Below are 20,159 nucleotides of genomic sequence, written 5' to 3' on the forward strand. Positions count from 1 at the left end.
GATTAATCCTATAAGCGAGATATATTATTTGACACACAGATGAATATTTTTTTTCAGTGAAGCGTTGCAAGGAGTCTTACATACTATTTCAGATTTTTTTAAAACTTTCTCTGCTCTCTCTACGATATATTATAAGCATAATATAAATTATTATACTGCCGGCGTGAGATCATAACAATGAGGAAACATTGAGATGTCACGTATTTATGGATTATGCGCTTGCGCATGTTTTAAGTGTTTAATTGCGATAAGAATAGGTGCACATCACGCAATAGTTCGTTTCGTTTCGAACGTGACTTTAATCGTATCACACATTAATTACTTATATATTCGCCCTACATTTGAAAAGTTATCCGTCATCTCTTGCATATTGTAACATATATTTAACCACTTTCTATGGATTTAATATAATAACCATTTTTAGATTTACACAGAAAGTTACTGTATATTTAATAGGCAAAAAGAATTTGATTAAAGAAACCATTATTAAAAAAAAACACTTGAAGATATTTTTAAAAAAGTTCAAAAATATTTCAAAAAATATTGTAAAAATTTTGATAAAACTGCTGAATACATATTTCATAGTTGTTACAGTAATTTTTGATATTTAATAAACGTTTTTACATCTTTATCTTTTTGTACTTTTAAAAATAGTAAAAATTGAAAATTAAAAAAAAAATTTGAAGTAACAATTTTTTTCTAAATATAAAATTAAATAATCTTCTAGTACCTTTGCTATATGAAAGTAGAGGACGAATTAAATTATTCAAATAAATTCTCTTATGAAAACTATAATTGTGTAAAAGCTAATATAATCTTTTAGAACGTAATTATTTTACGATATAAGGTCTTTTATATGTGCAAATAAAAAAATCAATAAATGTACGCGCACTATTTTTTTTCAAATCGATCTCATGTCACTTATAATAACAAACGCACAATATACGTAACTCCGAAGACTGAATCTTTGAGAACTAGGACAGCATGATATCCGTGACACTAGCTATTAAACGTTGCAACCTTTTCCAGCTATTAAAAGAACTCGGTTAATAATTAGTGAATTAATGATAATTATTAACGCGTGCAAGAGTGGATACGGACAGTTTTATGCGAGTTTTCCCAGACAATGAATCGAAGACTTTCTCGTTATGTCACACATGTGCGAAAAAATGTGGTGCAATATTTCACAATATTCGTCCTAAATAAAAATTGAATATGGCTTTATGTGACAATATTTTTTTTATCTCTTTTATAATGTAATTTTGTTACAATGTACTTATGTTTGTTTTATTTAATAAAATTTTATGTTAGACGCGTATGACGATTTTGAAAGCCGACGGTGATCTATTAGCCGTCGGATTCGGAGTATCAGAAACGCAATAAAAATTATTTTACGTACCTATGTGTGTCCGAAAACTAAGCGCATTTACATCGGAGCAAACAAGGAGCAAACAAGGATTCTTACTTGCAAATAATTCATATTTTATAGGTCAAATCACGTAAATAACACAATCTATTTATAATTCTGCACCAAATAATATTAATTATTAATTGTGCATATAGAAATTTAGTATCGCATATAGAATCGGATTGGGCATATAATATGATCATTTTTAAATATTTATAATATATTAAATTATTCAGTATTTATCACAATAATTTTTCAAAGTTATTCCTGTTATTCTGTCAAAATGCATATTAAAATTTTCTAACGAAAGCAAAGTTATGGTGATTAATGATTGTCAACTCCGCGATTAATTAAGCTTACGATCATTAATATCAAACGTACACGTATGTGCGTGAGAACGAATATTCGTGTCGTCAACATTTATATCTAAACTATATCAAAACGATTACAGGTGTTACGCAAGTTAACATTCTATGGTGCGAGATTCATGCAGAACTGTCGTGTACAATAAAACGTAACCTCTGCGTGACCAGACAGCCTCCGTCGTCAAGGAGTTCAACTACCTGTACGATGACAAGTTGGCAACGAGAATTAACGTCAAACAGAAGTCAACAGGTATCATGAACTGGTCAATTTCTCTATATTAAATAATTTTTTTTTTTATTTCAATACTCAACATTGATTTTTCATGGCAAACTATGTAGATTATAAAACAAAACAAGCATATACATATGATTATTTATCACAAAACCAAAGTTTTGATAACCGAGACTAAATCTTTTTCTGCGTATCTTGCTGCATTATTTATAAAAGTATATAATTTAATATTTTTGATAATTTAAAATAAAAATTATCCCCGAAGAAATGTGCTTGAAAATTGTATTTATATAAATTATATATTAAAATTTAAGTAATATATTGCTTTTCTTGATTGCATCAACAATAACAGTATTTCGCTGGATGAGGGAGTTTCAGCTGCAAAAGCGGAAATGAACGATTTTAACGCAGCCATATCTTCATCAGAAGGCTACGTTAAAATTTTTCACATGATGCTTTCCTTATGTACCGACACTTAATACTAATTATCTCATGTGGTACGTGCGTGATTATAGTATGCCTTCGTAAATTGCAGGATGTTATGGAAGTGATCCGTACAAATTCTTCTAGTTTTTAAGAAAAATTAAAAAGATTAATAAAAACCAAGAAAATCTCAAATATGCGAAGAACATCGGATTCTTTCCTTCGTTATTATACGATGCAGAAGAAAAAATCTATCTGCTGTTTATTGATATTCGCGATAGTGAAATCTCACGAAAAAATATATGTAATACGGCAAATCTCTCAGACAATTATGGCCTCCTTATAAAATGTTTCATATATGTATGTATATATGAAAGAAGTCGGACTGTACATTTCGAGGCGTCATGCTTACGTGATCAACATTTTCTTTTACATTTATGTAATGTAAATCTCGCAGCCATTTCAAGATTGTTAATATCATCAGGCACCGTGTAATTATGGGTTTAAAACATATGAAACTATACACTACAATAAATTTCTTAACAATTATATATGACCTATTTTTGATTTGTACAAAAATTTATACATTTAATATCACTTAAGTTTTTTTTAACTGAAAAAGTAGAATATTAGTAATTAAAAAATAGTATTTCTTTCCCAGAATATATGAACACGTTTGTGTTACGTTCAAATTAACATTACTAGTATAAAGTTACTGTTTAAACTTGGCAATGTTTTGTTATGATTTAATTTTACTAAGCTTCTTACGTCATGTTTTGAATTAAAATAGTGACACATTAAGTACATCGGTATTTTGTTCAAGAAATAAATATCTTTAAAAGATTTCGTGCAAATTATGTGATTAATGCAACAATTTGTAAATCATAAAGTATGTGTAAACCATATTTGTAAATCATAGAATTGTGTATCTAATATTGTGTACCTAAACCATAGAATGTTTAAATATGTATGTGCTCTTGTTTCATTTTGTAATCCATATAATTTACCATAAAAAATCAATATTGTGGGTTGTGGGATACTAAAATAAGAAAAATATTCAATTTGTAAACCATAGAATGTGTAAACCATATTAAAAAAATAAGCATGGAAGTACCATATGCGCGCGCGGAATGTAAAGTTAATGTAATTTATCCTATTACTGCATTTGTCGGCAAGTCGTTACTTTATCTCGTAAACCGGCATTAAGAGAAGGCCAATTATAGTCCACCATCTTGAAATGACAATTACTTGTAATAATACTAAGCGCGTATAAAGATGATCGTGAAAAAAAAAACATACTTTTAAAGTAAGAGAATATCATATTTGTATGCTAATTTAATAGAATTTTTTATCACGCAAATTACGTAATTTGTTGCGTCGTAGTCATTCATATTTTTTTAATCAAAAGATTGATTACTATATTTATCTATTTAATAGTATTAGTATAAATTGAAAATTTTCTGATAAAGTAAACATATGTACGAATCAAAATATTATTTAAGAAAAATTTTCAATTACAATTTAATTGATTAATTTCAGTGAAGAAAAACAAGAGATTATAAATCACATACGAAGAATTTTCTCTTATTATTTACTCCGAAAATCATGGCAATTTGTGAGACAATATAGTATTGGAAGAATTTTATGAGATTTTCTGATTAATATTTACTACAATAAAAAATATTATATTAGATAAAATAAAAATATTATATTAGATAGATATTAATATTTTTTATGGTGGTAAATATTAATCAGAGAAACACATAAAATTCTTCCAATACCATATTATCTTACGATTTACCATGATTTTTAAAATAAATCCGAGACAATTCTCTCTGTGCAGACCAAAGACCAAAAATCATAGACATACATCATAGATCAGAGATTATAAAATAATACAAATCACAGAGCAGAGATCACATAGAAATATTTAAATTCGATTTATAGAATAATTAAAAAGTAGAATGTTATTTCCAATTATTTAGAATGTAAGATGATATTCTATGATAATAAAATATTTAGGAAATTTATTGTTATAAGCAACGGATTACCTATAAATCTATAAATACTGTCAAGATGCAACTGAATTTTCTGTTCACACATTTTGTTTGTATGAAATGGCCAAAGCTATAGTTGTATAATACATTAACATGCATTATCAGCTGACATCGTCGTGTGTGGACGCATTTTTCATATATTTCTCCGATTACCTTACGAGAACTCGTCAACATACAATATATATTATATATATGTATATTACACGTATATATCTGGCGACCGCAATTTATACGAGTTGGAAGGTTGCGCGCGAGAACGGATTAGCATCTCGGAAACTTTGTGTCGCGACGTACGCTCTTTTTTTTTATTTAGCTTCGCCGCCGATGCATAAAAGAGGTTCATTTTTTTCATATCGCGAATCAAGATAGCTGGTGTCTAAAGCGCAAAGCTCCACGAGCCCGTTTCGCGCGCACGTACTTTACACTCGGCAATTTTAATGTTAAGTACATACACATGCGCAATTTATATATATGTGTGTATGTGTAGTTGACTGCAACATATTCCGCGTGTGCTTAAATCGTGATAATATCCGCGGGCGTATATGTCACAAGTGTATAAAGTTAACAATGCTTAATAATGCACGGGCCGATCCGCGGTATCGATAACTGTCAGAGCCCGTTTAATACCACTTTCGAATATATCGATAACGAGAGGGGAGAGAGAAGAAGAGAAAAATGTAACAACTGCATACTCGTATGTGTATGTGCCTGAAAAATTTTATCGGTCGCACGAAACACACGTGTATATCACGAAATATCGGCATTCGTTCGTCACAAGCGCGCGACACGTTTTTATTATGCTAAACCGCGGACTTTATTACTGGCTTTTCTCTCTCGTTCCCTGTGTCGTTGAAACGACACACAAAGTGTCGTAACAGCAAATCCGCCGACCTGTTAATCACGCATCACTATATAGCTATCGATTCTCGCGGTGCCGTAACGACTCATCGACTGAATAACGCGTCGACGACGATAAAATCCATCGCGAGCGCAATAAATACCGGCAATTACCGGTGAAATTACAATATTTTTTTTCCTCGCGTGTTGGTATCTCGGTCCTTTATCTCTACGTTGGAATAACAATTCGCGCGAGACATATGTATATAGGGGTGCGAATGCTTCGTTTGAGTTTTATATATACGCCAGCGCAATGGGATTATCTCCCAAAAATTTTTAGAAATATGATAAGTAATATCTTATCATTGCAAAAAAATCGATGGAAATACACAGTGCAACATATAATAATATAAATAACCCAAAAATCAATGATCAGTTAATTAAATGTTAATTTATGTGTATTTGGCATCTTCTTAAAAGATTCTAAAAATATTTCCCAAAGATCTTCAAATACAATTTGATTGATCGATTGCTTTCAGCTAAGAGAAACAAGACTGAACTATACACTAGAGACGAAAGACCAGACCCAGAGATTACAGACCAGAACCCTTTCTAAAAAATTCTGAAAATGTTTCTGAAAGATCTTCAAATATAATTTGATTGATTGATAATTAATTTTGGCTAAGCTACGGTTAATTATTATATGAACTTCGCTAATTATTATATAATAGAAGAAATTAAAAACCAGAATATATTTTGTGAAAAGCAAATAAATTCGTCAAATAGCTTTAAATAAATTAAATTAAAAACATACAATTTCATATTGTCGCGCTCGTTATATAAGTCTTTTTTTCAATTCAGTAATTAATCCATTTTTGCACATCATCCGTCAAACGTCAAATGTCAATAGCTCGATTTGCAAAATTAGATAAAAAGAAAATAACAAGATCATTTATTTCTTGTTTCTCGAATTTCTTTCGAAATCCTAAAATCTGTAATCTAGAAAAATAGAGAAAAAATAAACCGATCGATAGTTCGCGACAAGCATTGTCGAATGAATCAGATTTCCAGGGACAGAGTCCTAGTCATCATCGAGTACAAATGTCCACATACACAAATACACATACGGACATTCGTATACGTGAATATACATATACGCATAATAAATGTATTCACACAAAAGCGCAAAGGCGGAGCGCATCGGGATGCGCGTCGCGAGCGGCCGAACGTGTCATATGTGCGCACCGCAAAGTGAGCAGCTTGGCACTTGCAGTTGCAGGCTTTAGGCCTGAATAAGGGGAGGAGCCTCGTGCATTGCCTCGCGTGCAATTATCCCCATTCTCCTTTTGCGGCTTCCATTCCTGCTCCGCACGCTCTCGCGTCTCCCCCTGTATCCTGTCTCTCTACATCGTATATACATATATCGCGAAACGACCGCGACGACGCCATCTTGGTCGCGTGTGTGCTCGCGTTCGTGTTTTCTCGATTTTTTTTTAAAGCCTTTTCCACCGAACCCGCACTTTCGCAGCCTGTCTCGGGGGTTGCCAGGGTCGTCTTGGATCATCTCTGCCAACGATCCGCGTTAACTATCCTTTGGAACAGAGAACATTGAAGGGGTGTTGCTCGAGATGGCTTTTGTAATGTCAGGATAGCATTCAGTTTTCCACAATACCGATTCTGATCAATTTTTAAATGTGTGATTTATATTATTATATGTTGCACTGGTAACATCATTTGTCATTATTGAATCCATTTCAAGAATAATATATTAGTTCTGTGTGGGTGAAGCTGTGTGTATCTCATTTCATGGAAACTCGTAAATAATTAAGAGTCTGGTTTTATTTCTAATAATTCTAAAGTTCTTGATAGTTTAAATTTATACAAATAGATCAAGAACTATTTAAAATAAAAAGCTAGAACTCTTAATTATTTATAAATTTCTACAATATCAGACGCCAGCTTTACACATCCCTATTACCATTATAGAAATGTTGAAATTAACAATTTCTCACTCACCGATACGTGCAACAGCAGAGTTGTAGTAAACAGCACATTGATCTGAAAACAAAATATTCAAATTATGTCTGTACATGTATACCATATATATTGTAATGTACAATGATAATTTCCAAGTAATATGTACAATTTTTTTAAATTAAAAAAAATTTTTTCATACCTCATAGTTTTCCCGCTGTCGCCCGATGCCTCCCCGGGCCTGCTCCTCTTTTGGTCCTTTGTAGCACTCACGACAATCGCGAAAACACGAATAATTGATCGCCCGATACTTACACGGCACTCCCGACGCGCGACACTTTACACGGCACTCCCGACGCGACGCGTGAATTACACTTACCTGTAATAACAAATAAAATACATATATATAGAGATACTTAAACAAATATCAAATAAAAATTGTTTCTTAAAAGAAATGTTATTAAATATTTATTTTACACACCTCGCAGTTACCCTGCTGTCGCCCGATACCTCTCCGGGCTTCTTCCTTCTTTCTGGGTCGACCGTCATTGTGCACAGTTTATATAGTAATTGCTACCTATAATAACAAAAAAAAATATATATATATAGAAAGAGAGAGAGAGACTTAAACAAATTAAAAAAATTATATATTTTTAAAAGAAATATTTTTATATATTTATTATGCATACCTCATAGTAGCCCTGCTGTCGCCGGTGCCTTCCTGAGTCCTGGGTCTCCTTCTCTCTTGGTCCTTCATAGCATAAACACCACGACGCATAAATCACACTACCTGTGTATTGCAATGCTACCTATAATAACAAATAAAGTACATATATGGAGAGATACTTAAATAAATATAACGAAAATTATATATTTCTTAAAAGAAATGTTATCATATATTCATTTTGCATACCTCACAGTAGCTTTGCTGTCGCCGGTGCCTCCCTGGGTCCTGGGTCTCCTCTTCCTCTCTTGATCCTTCATAGCATAGACATAACGGGTGAATCACACTATCTGTGTATAACAATGTAACAAATAAAATATATATATACAAAAATACTTTAACAAATATGACAAAAATTATATATTTCTTAAAAGAAATGTTATACAATATACAATAGTAAAATTTACTATGTACATATTAATTTTTTTATTGTAAATCAAAGAAACTCTTATAAAATTCTTCCAATTCTTCCAAATGTCCCACGATTACCATGATTTTCAGGTAAATTCTAAAAAAATTCTATGTATATTTATTTTGCATACCTTATAGTTAGCCTGTTGTTGCTGGTGACTCTCTGGGATCTCCTCCTGGTTCTCTTCCTAGTTTTCCTCCTTTTTTAGTCCTTCATAATATAGACACAATGTGTAAATTACACCTGTGTATCGCAATGCTACCTGTGATAACAAATAAAATATATATATTATAGAACACTCTTACTATTTTTTACATTATAACATACATGATATAAATGTGTTAGAATTAAAAATGGATATAATTCTATAAGTATTCTCGAAAATTGACTGGATCTTATCTCAATATTTATAGATATAGGAGAAAATTCTCTCTTATTGTTAGAATTTACACTAAAAAGAGGACAAAGTAAATGGGTGAAATTGGCAGAACTCTTAATTATTTATGAATTTTCAAGAAATCATACACACTATATTAAGATAAATAATAAGAAATAATGGAAAATAAAACATTTTATCATATTATTTAATATTATTAATTATCTCAAATTTTATAATCAGAATTAAATATCAGACTTTCTATCCTTTTATTTCATAGATAATTGATTATTGAAAATAAAAAGGAAATTAAATCAACATGAGAAAATGCAATATTTCAATTAGATTTTATCCTTCTTTTATAGCTGGAAGAATTTACAAGGTTGAATTTACAATGCATGATGAAATTAAGAAATAAAAGGTTTGAACAAAATACATAAGTGATGAGTTCTCTATTAGAAATTAATATAATGTAAAGAATTAGATAAATGATTTTTTACAAAGTATCTTGCAGTTCTAGCTTGATTTGTAATATTGCGTATTATATTTTAGCATTATTATTTTAAAATATAAGTTAGTAGTGCTATTGAGTGGTATAATTGATGCAATTAGAACAAAATAATACATGGTATGTCTTGTAAAAAGAACTCATCTTTAAACATTTTAACATTTTGACATTTAAACATTTCTACGCAGAATAATTTTCATATCCTTCGTTCTAAATTCATATGACTCGTGTCATATTATGCTAAATAAAGATATAATAATATGTAAACCATTATTAATAATAGTATTAATAATAGTATAAATCATAGACCATTAAACCAGAGACCATGAATCATAAACCAGAAAAACAAGAGTTCAAGAATCACATACCATACTATTAGACCAAAGAACATAAACAATAAACTAGAAAGCAGAGATCATACATATATAAAATATCAAATAGAAAATGTATATAAGTAATAACCACAGACTTCTATAATATATATAGATTATATCTAGAAGTCTGTAGTAATAACTTATATGTAAGACGAACAATTACACATAACGACAATAAATTTAAAGAAATATTTTTATCAATATGATATAATATAAAAATTTTACATATAATATTAAAATAGAAGTTTTCATTCTTTAAATATCTATCTAATCAGTATTTATTTGTATTTATTTCGTTAACAATTGATAAAATTGATATATTTGATAAAATTAAAATTATATATACCTTGTATTATTGTGAGTGGCAATGATAAAAATCATGTATTTGATAAAAATCAATTGATTTATAAAATTGATAAAAATTATATACCTTGTATTGTGGATGGCAATGATGAAAATTATCAATTGATTGATCAAATTGATAAAAATTGCATCTTGTATTGTGGGTGGCGATGATCGTGCGACCATGATGATTGCAATCAAGGTTAATCGCACTGAATTTCGCATTAATCAACTACTAGCAATGACAATTCATACAAAACTCGATTCTCCCGTAACTCACACACTCGCGACTCCCGATAAATCATCACGTATTATACGATATCGCCGAATAAAATGAGAGAAGTAGATCGACGAGCGGGAAAACGGTAGAGAAACTGGCGGTTCAAAAAGATATCAAGCTACGTCATCGCTCTGTCATCACGTGACACAAACGTAATCAATATGGCGGTGGCAAACGCGGCAAATTTCATGTTATATCTCCCTCTCTCTCTTTCTCTCGTTACACTAATGCTCCGATTTAATTAAACGAGATTTTGCTAATTTTAGCACTAATACGAACCGCAAACGACGATGTACATACAAGAAATGGAACGATTACGCATAAAATTTACTTATCCTTCTGATATGTCGTTGTAAATTCGCGATGTCGACGGATAAAATATGCGCCAAACAGAGATCGACGAGAAAATCAACACGGGATCTTAATGAACCGAATTTCACATTAATATGAATCGTATCAAGAAGATATGATACGAAACATGACAACCCTTGTTCGTTACTTTAATCTTATTCAATATTTTGTCACGATTGACATCGATATTAAGTATTAATATGTAAAATACTCACGCGAGAATCGCTGGACGAGAGCGGGAATCGTGCCGACATCACTTTGCATCACGTCACGTAAAGGTACCTTTTCATGTGCAACATACTGTCGCAGCAGTCTGCTGCACATGAAAAGGTACTTTACGTGACTGCTATTGAAGAAGTTCAATTTTTGAACAAATAACAGCAAAGGCAGCAAAGCAGAACGCACTAGTTGATTTTAATTATTATTATTATCATTATATTATAGTTAAATAATGGATTTTAAAAATAAAATAGATTAAGAGGATCCTTCGCGACTGTCTGTTTTATCGACATAATTGTAATAGAAAACCACTACAGTAACGCCAATTTATCACTTATATCGAGTACTTAATCACATTATTTTGAGTACTTAAATTACTATATATCAGTATTTTAAGTACTCGAAATAAGTGATTAATTGGCGTTACTATAGTGATAAGTTTCTACAAGAATATACCCAGTAAGCAAAAAATCATTGCTACAACGTTATTTTTATTGGCAAGTATATATAGTTTTTAACATTGTATGCAACATCATTATGAACAAACTTTGACATCGATTTAAAGGTTTTGATAATGTTAAAATTAACGTTTTTAAAATATTTTGTTAATATTTTGAGCAATATATGTTATTAAATAATATTTTTAAAACATTTATAAAACATCAGTTAAAATATTTTTTTAGAATATTTCTTAATAATATTTTAAACATATATTTATATATATAAAACATTATATCATAACGTTTAGAAAATTTATATAAAATCATCATTATAAAATGTTGATTAAATATTTCTTGCTTACTGGGTACCCAGATAGCACCATGTCCAAAATGCACCCATAAGACATCTTTAAGATGTCTTTGGGATATCATATCATAAGATTTCTTGAAGATGTCTTAAAGATTTCTTAATGATGACTTATGCGTGCATTTTAGACATAGTGCTATCTGGGTAGTATATCATTTTCTTATATAATTTTCGATAGAATTAAAAATACTTCATCTACGATTGCAATACATGCGCATCAATAATCCCAGGGAAACTCGATTTGATATGAAAAATGAGAAATTACAGTTTTTTTTTATCTATTTTTATCTCGAATTATATGACATCTCGAATTGCAGACGAACTGCGTCAACCTCATTATAATATGCGTGCTTTATATGCATAAAACATATGCACTTTGTACGAATAAAAATGCACATTCCCTGGGATTAGAAGACACGAAAGAATATAAGCACTGTAATCTTCTAAACCTAGATTAAAAGTCTAATAATAATTTATAATTAGAAATACGATTTGTACGTATGTGTGCGTGTATATTATGTGTATGTGCATATATACACGTTTTGGATATGTGTGCTGCTATTTTGTCGGAGTTCGTCATTTGCTGAAGAATCCCCTTAATATGAGAATATAAAAGCAAAAATCGTAATTTTACCTTAGAAATAATAAGAAAACAAAAAAATATGTTTTAATAAATTTTGATCATATATGACTGATTTGCTGCTGCAGCATGCTGCGTATGAAAAGGCACCTTAATGTCACGTCATTTGACGTAGCAACATGGCCGCACTCGCGAGCGCGGGAACCGCGACGATCAAGTGACGTGACGCATCTGACATAAGCCTTATTTCGCGCACGTGGCGCTATCTGCTGGACGGCCGACGAAATAATGTAGGTTAATTTCTCGCATTCTTACCCGCGGAACATTTTTACTCCTCGCTATTTACCGACGATTTTCGCGGCCAATCGATCAGTTCTTGGAAGATAAGAGGGGGAGGTTTCGAATACCGCGGCCGAAGTCTACTTTGACAGTCCGATGTATCGTAAATTGTTTTGATTTATAGTGCGGATAAGCACGCATCACGTTCCGGTGGACGACATCTTCCCGAAACCTTTTTATTTTAGGTATCACAATTACAATAACGCGTCAAACGATTGATAATTTAACAGCGAAATCGATAATAAAGCATCGTACTTGAAAAGAGAGAGAGAGAAAGAGCTCTCTCGTGAACATTTAACCTTATCACTCATTTAATTGTCGCATACGATTAAATAGTTTCATAATCTAGTGATATTTTTTGCAAATTCAGTAGTAGGCAAACAAGTAAAAAAATTATCTATATATAATTTTAAGACCTTCGACTATTCTTTATCTTGACCACGTCATATACGACTACGTGTCTCGCCGGAAAACCAGTTCTACCTGGTTCTACCGTAGAGTAACTCGTATTATTCTCTGTTTTTAGTTCTAAAGGAGAAGTTAATTTAAGACGATGTTCGAGTGGGCATATGATGGTATAAATGGCTCTATACCACGCAACGTTGGTCCAGAATGTGCAAATTACCTGACCCTGAAGCGAAGGATCATAGAAACACTATTTATATCTGCATATATCATATCCTGCATCATATGGGGCCTGAAGCATGTAACATTGCCAAAGAATCTGGCCTACGTCGGTCAGGATCGTGTCGGCAGGCGAGTCCTGCTGATTATAATGTCATTAGTCCTGGGAATGGAGATTGGCTTTAAATTTACCAGCAGAACTGTTATATATTTGTTAAATCCTTGTCATATTACAACGGCTCTACAAGTAAGATTGATCTGCTTTAATTCAAATTAAAATGATTTGGTGCACTTCCTATTACAGGTTGAATTGAATTTTTTTTACTAATATGTGTCTTCTGTTGCATTATAGTTGTATTTGTTGGCTGCGGATCCTAGTCCGACAGTCACTGCTATCTTCAGGATACATTTAAATCTGTTGAATGGACCGGTACTAGCATACTTGTTTCCAGAGACAGAATCTAGAATTGTAAGTTATAATATATTAGTATTTAGCAAAATACAATTTTGGATAATGAAAATGTATCGTTTTTTTTTTTTTTTTTTTTTTGTAGATATTGGCAGACAAAGCAATGTATTATATTCAACATGGTTTAATGCTAGTCATACCATATTATTTATTGAGGATTGGAGGTAATTATCTATATTTAAATACAACAATAATAGATCTGTGCCTATCTATTTATGCTCAGCTGTTTATATCACATTTTATTTTAAATATATTTTAATTACTGTTTTGATTATGCATTAGGTGTATATAACATTGAGCCTTTATCTGATATGAGCTGGTCAATTCTCAGTTTTGGCCTCAATGCAGGATATCATTTTTGGATTCTTCAAAGCGTTGCCTTGGTTTGTATATCAGATTTTTACTTGAAAATGTTATAGATTTAATTCTTTAAAAATCTTTTGTAATATAATTCTTTTTGCACAGCCTGTACAGGTAAATCTCAGTCACATGTTATGTGCAGCTGTTCTGGATCCATTTGAAGGTCAAAATTATCGAATATGGGCAATAACTCATCAATCGTTATTGTGTCCCACACTGTCTAAATTGTTTAGTTTTGGATCCAATTTTTTCTTGACCAAGTTTCCACCAACTAGAGTTAAACAAACATTAGAATGCACAATTCCAAAGAAGAATTGTACATATGAACAGAACGAGAAGTTACATGAAGACTCTAATACCTCAGGAAATGGCCATACACATTTTGATTAGTTTGACGGCAGGAGTTGTCAAGGGTACATGACTTTATCTTGATTGAGTGAGTATTATTTATGAGTGTATATGATTTCTCTCATTAATTATTGCGAAAATTGCAATAATTAATTTCAGGTGTAACACATAATTAAGCGTTTGAGTTTTTATTAAGCCTAATGCTTTGTCGCACGCTAGTAATCGCATTTTAGTTGTCTCTTTTTGCCACGCGCGTGAATTCTAATTTTTTAAAATTAATTTCTCAATCACTTTCCATTAATACCAAAAATGATACATCATTGGACATTCTGTATATTTTTTATTGTAATTTTAAATGTAATATCAGAGCATATTTATAATTTTGTGATATTTTCTCTTGTTACAATATGCATTTGCATTATTTATATCGATATTAGTTCTTAGAAACATAGAAATATTAGATTTTTTTTTCTTACAGACTATCGCATTTATAATTATATCTATTATAACATCTTCAAACATCATCTACAGGAAAGTTACCAAAAAAAGGGAAATCGGGAAAATTAACTTTTCATCACTCATTAATCACATAAACGATGATTAATATAGATTCCCACTATAGATTTGTTTTTTATTGAACTTAAACTCGTCTTACGAAGAAATTCAATACAAAAAAAGATACCAAGCAGTTGATCTTTGTACAATTGTTGTGATTGTATTAGTTTTAAATTCATTAGTCCACCAAATACCGATCGATAAATAGTCAATTTGAAATATAAATTTCTGTCCAAATGCTTATCATGCCTAGCGCTGTGCATAGATTAAGAATCTCAGAAATAGTGTGAGGCTTAAGCTGACGTCCAGTAACAAGAATAGCTGATTAAACATAGGCAATCTTAAAAATATAATTGCACTATCTTTTAGGTGAAATGTGTGCATTATAAACAAATCATTGTGTGAATTTTTTTTTATTCATTTGCTTATTATACATAAGAGTTAAAATATTCAAATAACGAAACTGCAATATTCTATGTATGTATTATATATAACACAGATAGACAAAAGTTTGAGATTTTGTGCGATAAATCTTAATAACATGATGAAAAATGTATTAAAAAAGGCTCATATCTATTCTAATGATAACAGGAGTCAATATAATGAGTAAAAACAGAAAAAACATTTAAATTTATTAGTAATCAACAATAATATTGTTAATGTTATATTATTAATTATTTAAAGAATGTAATACTATCCTTTACCTTTAATTAATTGTACATTGTTACATTCTAACACATACTTTGAACTATGGAAACTTTAAATGATTATTCTTGACTATGAAAGGTTTATAATAAATACTGCCTATATACTGAGGAAGGCAAATCGTAAAATTTCTCAAACTTTCGCAGTTCAAAAATATATTTAATGTAGTATAAATATTTTGGCAATAGAAATTGTTTTTTATGTTTGATTAATTGTAAAATCTAGAGGCCGTAAGCAGCTGACAAAACAATTTGTGCGCATATAGTGCTTTTATTTTAAAAAATTCAGGACTACATGCGAAACTGGTCATGTATATAAAGATATTTTTATATGACAGTTCCTACAATTTAATCTTTTACTATATGCATTTTCATATGTAGAAATGTATTCGCACTAATGTAACATAGTGAGAAAATTTTAGAATATGTGCTTTTTGCAGTATGTTTATAGCACATTATGCAGTAAAGAAAGTAGGAATAAAGTAATAGATAAAAATGAAAATATATAGTTAACACTACATTGTAACTTAAATATTGTATAATGTGCAAATTATAAAATTAATGCTTTTATCTAAACAGAAATTAAAACTATTTTGAATAATGCTTTTACACGTGGAAAATGTAAAATATATTATCTATATTTTATATGCTTTCAAATAAAACATCTTTCATACGAAACGATGTTTATATAACAGACAGTTTTAAAAACATTGCCGCGAAATATAGAAACGGCCTATGTTTATTATATAGAATTAGATGAAAATGCATAAAGTTCCATTTCAGTAAGCTGCCATTAAAGAAATAATCTTATTTTTCGACGAGTGTAGTTTGATATAGTACAACAGCATTATGTTCTGGTATTAAAAATATAATAATAATGTTAGCAATGTGTGCTATAATTATGAACGATATGGAGACAATTAAAATGATGATCTTGTAATCTAAATATAAGAGTTTAGTTATATAGAAATCTTTTTAGGATATAATATATAATAAAATGTATCACAAATGACATTAATCTTCGAACTAAAGATAGAATCATAATTCTTATACAAAAATAACAGTTCTTGCATTAGATATGTATTACATATACATTAATATTTCGCAAATTAAACTACAACAGAAAAATCTTTGACACTTTAATATTACATAAAAGAGTGTTCACATTACTTTGTATTTTTTATTGTTAAAATTGTTTAAATATGTGAACGATTGTTTTTCGAAGAAAACATTGTTATTGTAAACAAATTAATATTTAAATTAATGAGATTGATTATAGTGGATTGCAAATATTTTAAGTGAAAAAGTACATGTAAATTAAATATCAAGTTTTCAGAAAACAATATAATATACTATTATTGTTTAATAGTATTTTTCATAATATTTTTTTAATTAGAAGCTAATCGAGTAACAACTTTTTATATAATTGCTATATAATGTAAGGATACATATATTGTGGAGAACGAAAAAAGTTATCTTCAAAAACTTTCTATTGCAAAATATAATATTAGCCAATTCTTGAAATCCATTATTACAATAATACAAAAAATGACATACCTTATATGAAAAAGGTATAAGTACATAGTTAAAGATAATATATAGTTGGAATGAAAATTAATTAACCAATTCATATAAGTAAATATAAATATTTTGTTAATATTCTATTTTTATAGAATTTTTTTGTTTAATTAATGATATATATTTTATATTTAATAGATTTCGTTTAATTTATATTTCTCTCTAATCTGGTTTGTTTAACTATATAATATATTAATAATTTATTTTGTGAGAAAAAATCTTTGCACACGCTTATCAGAATATACGCTTATTATTTATGTATAGCTTATCTTATAATAAATTATTGTACATCAAATAAGTATAATAGGGAATTAAGGAAAAGTTATATAATGTAACATATGTATAGTAGATTCAAATATTTCGTACCAAAAGTTTAATTCCTTAGATAAGATGAGTCACCAATGATAATTATTCTATTAGATATTACTAATACTACTGGGAGTCAAAATGTGATTGTATATTATTTTACTTAATGAGTTTCTAATGCATTTTATATAGTGGCAATATTCTTTTAAGAGCTAAGCAATATTTTCTTAATGATGATAAAACAAGTTTGCAGTTTCGTTGTTTGTAAAATTTGTATTGTTTTTAAGAATAATTCTAAAACTCATATAATATTATAATAACAATATGTGTAATATGCAGCGTACACGTACACATATATACACACAGAATATCCCCCCACATAAGAAGTCACTTTTTTTTATCTCCTAAAGTAAAAAAGATGAATCATAACAAACATAGAATCAAATCAAACAATATTAGAGAAAATGGAAACGAGATAAGATATGTATAATTCTTTTATAGTAATATAGATATTTTAATATAGTAAAATGCTATTCGAAATGAGTATAGCAATGTATATAATTTGACAGAATTATTTTATAAATAAGTTACTAATACAGAAGGTGGGATATATTGTGTGTATATATACATACTATATATATAAACATTATTATAATACTTACTAAATTTTCGAATATTTGCGAGTGCACTTATTGGTTGATATTTAGATTGTATTTCTTGCAATTGTGATCGAAAATTAATTTTCCGTCAGTTTTAGCCTCATTTGTATTGTACTGACAGTGTTGTACGAATGCCTGGCTTATGCAAAATGCGTTGCCAGTATGTAAATTGTTCACGATTTTATATATCGTATACTTCGCGCGCGTGTTGCCTTTATACATGCTGTACAAAAAAATACGCAATTATACTTCTTATTCTTATCATAGTACATACAACCTGTAAATAATAATCGGTGAGGCCGAATACTACTTGTGGAATAATGTTCTGGCGATTTTATTGTACTTTACATTCCACGACGAATTAATTAATTACATTAGAATAAAGCAAAAATTTTACGGCGCCAATATAAATAGAATAAAATAGAAAAAATATTCTGTTTTAAGAGAATTAACCGAGTTTAATCATAATATTAATATGATTCGATTTGTTCCGTGATACACGTATACGTGTATTTACAAAAAATTCCGTTTTAAAGCTCGAACAGAATCGAGATATGTAACAAGTGGAGAAGAGAATTTATCATTTAATTTGGATATTTATAAAGGCAAACTCTTTCTCTTAATGTAGTGCCATCGTGAATTCTTGAATTCACGAATTAATAGATAGGTACTGCTCGAAGAGATATCTGAGATAGATACACATGTAATATTGTTACTATCACTTGCGTTTGAGTTGTGAAAACATTGTAAGATTTTGGATAAAATAAATAAAGGAATTGTCTGGATCTATTTAATTTTTATCTAGATATATCAAGATTTTAGAACATACGATCTAATAATGAATAAATTAATCAATGACACAATGAAACAGAAAAAGACTGAAAAAGTAGTAAACTTCATAAATGAGGACTAATAAGTACATATGAAATAAAGTTTATTTCCCAAATATTTATAATCACTATGTACACGATTCTGTACAAAAGTTTAGAAAAACTAATTCACAAACATACATTCACTACATACAGCAAACGTAATTGTCATAATAAATATTATAAATAATTCTTACTGATCAAATATCTAATTCATTCTAATCTCATTGGTATTCAATCTTTTATATTAAAAACAGCGCATTATTTATAAATATAGACTTAACACAGATTGTAATATACAATCTTTCATATTTATATCTATTTATGTATGTATTTGTTATCAACATAAAAATTTTCTAGATGACTGAAAAGAACAGCTTGTTTAAGACTTTATGCAATAAATGTTTCTCTTGTGTGCATTCACTTAATCACACATTAATAGCATACAATTTATACAGCATATACACGAGGTATTAAAATGAGGTTGACTGGCAACCTAATATACGATTTAGAGTCTAAATGAGATCGCATTAATGCAATATGTAAGGACGTTAAATGTTTAAAATACGAGGAAAAATGCATTGCACATTAAGCAATGCTAGATAATTATTGAATATTTTCTTTTTTTCACATTTCTCTTAAAGATAAATCATTAAAATAGTATGTCTTGTTATATGAAAGTTCTGAGATTCATTCCATTAAAAAAAAACAACAAAATGGTAAAATTTAATTTTCTATTTAGGACGAATAATTTTCAGTGTGCTTAATGAATGAGGCCTTGCCTGAGAATATGTTCATTGTTTGATTTTAATATGCTATGTAACTACTTTTACAATTTGTTCTTGTACAAAAAATAATTAGCTATACTCAATGAACACTTTAAGTGGGACACCCTGTATACTATTATATGAAGAATTGCTCCGGAAATCGTCTGTTTTAGTTACATTGTAATACAAAGAAAATATAGAATTGCAAAAGTTCTATATTAACTTTCTATATATGTATAGACAAACAATCATAAATAAATTAAATCACATGTTAATTTTTACAAAAAAAAAATAAAATAAAAATAGTTGTCA

At 29.5% G+C, this 20,159-nt stretch overlaps 1 protein-coding gene across 2 annotated transcripts; it reads left to right on the forward strand.

Moving 5' to 3' along the window:
* Positions 1-12,656: 12,656 nt before the first annotated feature.
* LOC114929872 (transmembrane protein 164) lies at positions 12,657-18,996 on the forward strand. 2 transcript variants are annotated; one of them, XM_029301575.2, is made up of 7 exons: positions 12,657-12,793; positions 13,135-13,479; positions 13,585-13,701; positions 13,787-13,865; positions 13,984-14,084; positions 14,167-14,497; positions 14,888-18,996. In XM_029301575.2, exons 2-6 carry the CDS (start codon positions 13,162-13,164, stop codon positions 14,449-14,451), a joined length of 900 nt encoding a protein of 299 aa, XP_029157408.1. In that variant the 5' UTR covers positions 12,657-12,793; positions 13,135-13,161; the 3' UTR covers positions 14,452-14,497; positions 14,888-18,996. The 2 variants fall into 2 exon arrangements, with proteins under 2 accessions (XP_029157408.1, XP_085345793.1); XM_085489667.1 differs by lacking the exon at positions 12,657-12,793 and adding an exon at positions 12,872-12,992.
* The last annotated feature ends 1,163 nt before the right edge of the window (positions 18,997-20,159 follow it).

This window comes from Nylanderia fulva, unplaced genomic scaffold, assembly GCF_048542155.1.
Source record: "Nylanderia fulva isolate GAGA-0341 unplaced genomic scaffold, ASM4854215v1 Scaffold9, whole genome shotgun sequence".
In the NCBI taxonomy this organism is placed as follows: Eukaryota; Metazoa; Arthropoda; class Insecta; order Hymenoptera; family Formicidae; genus Nylanderia; species Nylanderia fulva.

Excerpts from the sequence above, each read along its gene's own strand:
- LOC114929872 (XM_029301575.2), top strand. The coding sequence starts at position 13,162 with ATGTTCGAGTGGGCATATGATGGTATAAATGGCTCTATACCACGCAAC. Across the intron at positions 13,702-13,786 it reads CAGAGACAGAATCTAGAATT|ATATTGGCAGACAAAGCAAT; the intron begins GTAAGTTATAAT and ends TTTTTTTTGTAG. Across the intron at positions 13,866-13,983 it reads TTATTTATTGAGGATTGGAG|GTGTATATAACATTGAGCCT; the intron begins GTAATTATCTAT and ends ATTATGCATTAG.